The sequence below is a fragment of the Notothenia coriiceps genome, unplaced genomic scaffold (genome assembly GCF_000735185.1).
Source record: "Notothenia coriiceps isolate Sejong01 unplaced genomic scaffold, NC01 NC01_scaffold00035466, whole genome shotgun sequence".
Classification (NCBI taxonomy): Eukaryota; Metazoa; Chordata; class Actinopteri; order Perciformes; family Nototheniidae; genus Notothenia; species Notothenia coriiceps.
The window spans coordinates 1-3,969 of NW_011368167.1; the positions used below are offsets into that span (position 1 = coordinate 1).

The 3,969-nt window shown below is 40.6% G+C and overlaps 1 protein-coding gene across 1 annotated transcript; it reads right to left on the reverse strand.

Annotated features, from left to right (window-relative positions):
- Nucleotides 1-838: 838 nt before the first annotated feature.
- Nucleotides 839-3,404, reverse strand: LOC104962933 (kinesin-like protein KIF2A; the record flags this gene model as incomplete). Its single annotated transcript, XM_010791446.1, has 8 exons — nucleotides 2,712-3,404; nucleotides 2,502-2,556; nucleotides 2,150-2,312; nucleotides 1,850-1,940; nucleotides 1,699-1,762; nucleotides 1,513-1,604; nucleotides 1,219-1,361; nucleotides 839-1,122 (listed from the first exon to the last, which is right to left on the reverse strand). Coding segments are annotated over exons 1-8 (955 nt in total), but the record flags the coding sequence as incomplete, so codon positions are not given.
- Nucleotides 3,405-3,969: the final 565 nt, after the last annotated feature.

Consider the following 3,969-nt stretch of genomic DNA (forward strand, 5'->3'; position numbering starts at 1 on the left):
TTTGATAATCGCTTAACTATATAAAATGTACTTTGGTACATTCCCAAATGTGTGAATTTGCAGCTTTTTTAATATCATATAGTGGTTACATAGGTCTTGACCTTTGACCACCACATTTAAATCAGTTCACCTTAAAGGAGACCTATCATGCTATATTTAAATGATATGGTGTATGACCATACCTATATAAGATATATTTTATTTTTCAAAATACCAAACTCATTTTTTAGCCATGCCTCGTTTCGCTCATTTTCGCTCTATTCCAAGCCTGTCTTTGAAAATTATGAGCAGCAGCTGACCACGCCCCCCTGCAGAAGAGGGGGGCATGAGCCGGCGAGAGTCACGTTACCATGCTTGCTGTGATTACGAGTGTGGAATAAACATGTCATCTCAGAGCAATGCATGTGTTCAAGCATATTATCAATTTGATCCAGAAACTGACCCTGAAGCAGCGGAGGTTTTGGTGGAGGTGCAAACATCTCGGTTGCAGCAGGACGTTTCTGAATGGTTAGTTGACAAGCTGTTGTCCCTATTTATTTCACTCTGTTTGTTACGATGCTTGCTACTTATTCCGTTCATATTTTGGCTAATTAGCAAGAATGCAATGTGTACAGTTTGTAACTTAGAGTTTGACCCAGTAATAAGTCTCTGAAAGGCGGGGAAAAGTTGTGTGGATAGAGGCAGAGCGCAGCGGCAGGCAGGCAGAGAGGAGCAGGCTGCGATACCAATTTGAATAATTCCCTTAAATTGTTAGGATTAGATAAATGAAATATTGTGTTCACGAACTGAGACTGATGGATGGAAAGACACAAAATCTTTGTTATAAACAATGTCGCACTTAAAAACGGAGTAACCTCCACAACCCAAACAGGATTTAAAGCTAAGCACAGGATACATCTAGGTAGTGAAGAGGAGACCTTTAGTGCCAGCAGGCTCTTGTTGATCTCGGCTCCTTCGAGGCGAGTCTGTCGGTCAGCGCTGGATGTGTCCGCCCCTCTTTCGTTCCCCGCCAGATCAATAAGGGAGAACTTTCCGTGCATCTTCCCCCGCCGGCGCAGAATGATCTGGAAGACGGCATGGCTCCGAGAAGAGTGAGCATTCGCCGAGGTCTGACCAGAAGTCCTTAAGGAGACGCAGACGAAGACATGAAGACCAGTCCTAACTTTCAGAACAAACTTCTGTTCATACTGCTGTGTCTTTCTTATAAGATCGTACTACCTGCAGCTGTTTCCGATTTCGATGAGTTTGAGGACCTCCTCTGTGCACTTCACCTCCCTCTCATGCAGCCCGACCACCTGCACCTGCTGCTTGCCGTCCTCCAGGACCCGTAACTTGGTTTTGCGGTTAAGCAGGTCAAACACCTTTTCAAAACGAATAGGAAAGTAGAAAATGATGGCATTAGTTATTTTCGTCCGGCAGTTCTGGTAGAAGCATTAAGCCAAATTGAAATAAGGCACATTCAGAAATCTCTTCTAAATAAATACATTTCATGTTGTGTTAAAAGACACTTGCCTTCCCGCTGTAAATTTCAAAAAATGTCGCAAAGATTTGGAGATCCAACTTCTTGTAATTTGGCTTCTTTATCATGAGAAAGACATCTCTTGCTGCAAGAAGAAAGAAAATGAAAGACCAGAATTCACTCAGATGCAGCTATCAGTAGTGAAGTTAATGTAGAAGTAATGTATAGGAGAAACTGACCAGACAGTGCATAGATCCCTTTAGAGCAGTCTTGGTTCTTTCCAGAAAAGTCCCCTCCCATCGTCTGAAAGGGAGATATGTGTTAAAACAGGAATGGTATATATATACTGTATATATATATATATAATAAGGTTCAAATTAAAGCGCTCACATGTGTTTTCCCACTTCCAGTTTGTCCGTATGCAAAGCAAGTTGCCATTCCTCGCTCAAAGATTGTTTCAACCAGAGGCTGAGCAGTGAACCTGAAAGAAGAGCTTTTGTTAGCAAGCAGGAAACTATGGGGATTTAAAGTGTTCAACATTAAATAAATACTTCTGCAATAATTAATTGTTATTTCTCAATAGAGATCAGTCAACTTCTATTTCATGAAGTCATTTTTACCTCCACTTTTTGTTATGTAAAGTTTGTTATAATCCCATATGATTTCACTTTGGTTTACAAAGAAAATCACCTGTAAACCATTTCATTGGTGGAGCTCTCATCAAAGGTGTAGTCGAACCGGAAAGTTTGGTTCTCCAGGTAGCGGGTCAGGTCTACTTTCTGCTTGGGCTCATGGACCATCACCACATCCTTACTGGGAATGGTGATCACATCCAAATCCTTCATTGTCAACTCTGAAGAGACACATGGACAATTGTTTTATTAATGGGTAAACAAAGGCTAAAAAGAACATGTCCTTTACTGTGACTGAATGGAAATGGAAATGGAAACCATGGAAACCATTGAAATGTTTAGAAGCAGATGAAAATCTGCATAACATTTCATTGGATTTCTATCTAAACACACTGATTATATAAACGTACCTTTTTTATTGAGGGGTCGGGCACGTACACACACGCATATCCTGTGCTCCTCGATCTGTAACAATTTAAAGTAAAGGTACATGTATAAGTTCTCAGCAGGTGAAGGCCACCCGATATGTCTTCAGTTTTCGACTCTATCTTTATTTCCCCATTAGATGAAACAAACCACTTGACACTGAACTTGGAAATGTGTCTTTAAACCAGACTTACCAGATCATTGCTGGTCAAAGGCCTGCAGTCAAGACTGTCTTTGAAGTCTCTGATCATACACATGATTTCATAATTTGGTAACTGAACATCCACCTCCTGAAATGATACAAAGAACACAAGTTACAAATGAAACATACTTTTGAAAAGCTACTTACACATTTTTGCTTTTCTACATTTTACATTTGAAAATGCCTGAAACAAACTAAAACAACCTTTTTAATTTTGGATATCATATATTATATTTGAGATCCTGGTAGAGTTCTGCATTGGCCAAAGACGGAGAAGCAAACTCTGCCTAAAATTTGAATCTATATTTTGTATTGATTTCATACATATTATTTACCAACAAACTATATTAGCACAAATTCCCCTTGTCCATTTGAACTTCAACACATTTATATTAACACATGTCAGTAAACAATTCACATATCTTCCATCCTACTTTCCTCCTTTTCTTTGAGTTGGACATTTTTGGCATACACACTGAGTATCCAGAATGCAGTGTAAGACATTTTGTGTATAGTTGACACACTTTTAAGCTAAAGAAAATGAACAATATTTGCATATTAATACATTCAGTTATTTTTACTGTAGAGTTGTTTTGTTTTGGCCATCAGTAAGAAAACCTTACACTAAAACCAAACAATGTTTTTAAAGGGCCCATGTCCTGCTTTTCCAGTTATTACCCGTCCCCTTGTGTGTTATGAAGGTTTTTCTGCATGTAAACGGTCTGCAAAGTCACAAACCCTCAAAGTACACTCTGTAGCGAGTAAAACTCTAACACAGAAAATACCTGTCTATGCTGCCCCAGAACGCCTCGTTGGAGATTTCTCATTTTCCATTGTTTGCTTCCTGGGTTCTCTGACGTGTGAACACCCAAATCAACAACAAATGACCGGACCAATCCGCGGTGCACCTCACACACCAGGCTCCCTTGGCTAACTAACAAGGAGTCCCCATTGACTTGCATAGAGCTCCCTGAACGCTGGTAATAGACGAGTTGAAATGCTCTCCGCAGACCTATTCTCACAGCGTTATAAACCTTTTTCTTACTCAATATCAAGCCACACTTATTGTTTTTACTTCGGCTGTGAGTGTTTGTGTGTGCTCAGGATGAGTTTAGCTGTGTCCCTCAGTATCGCCGGCCCAGAAACCTGTTCAATCCTCGCAGCAGCAAGCCTCGCAACGTCCCAACCAATCAGAGCACACTGGGCTCACAGGGAGGGGGGGGGCAGGAGCTCCAACAAGCCGTTTAGGA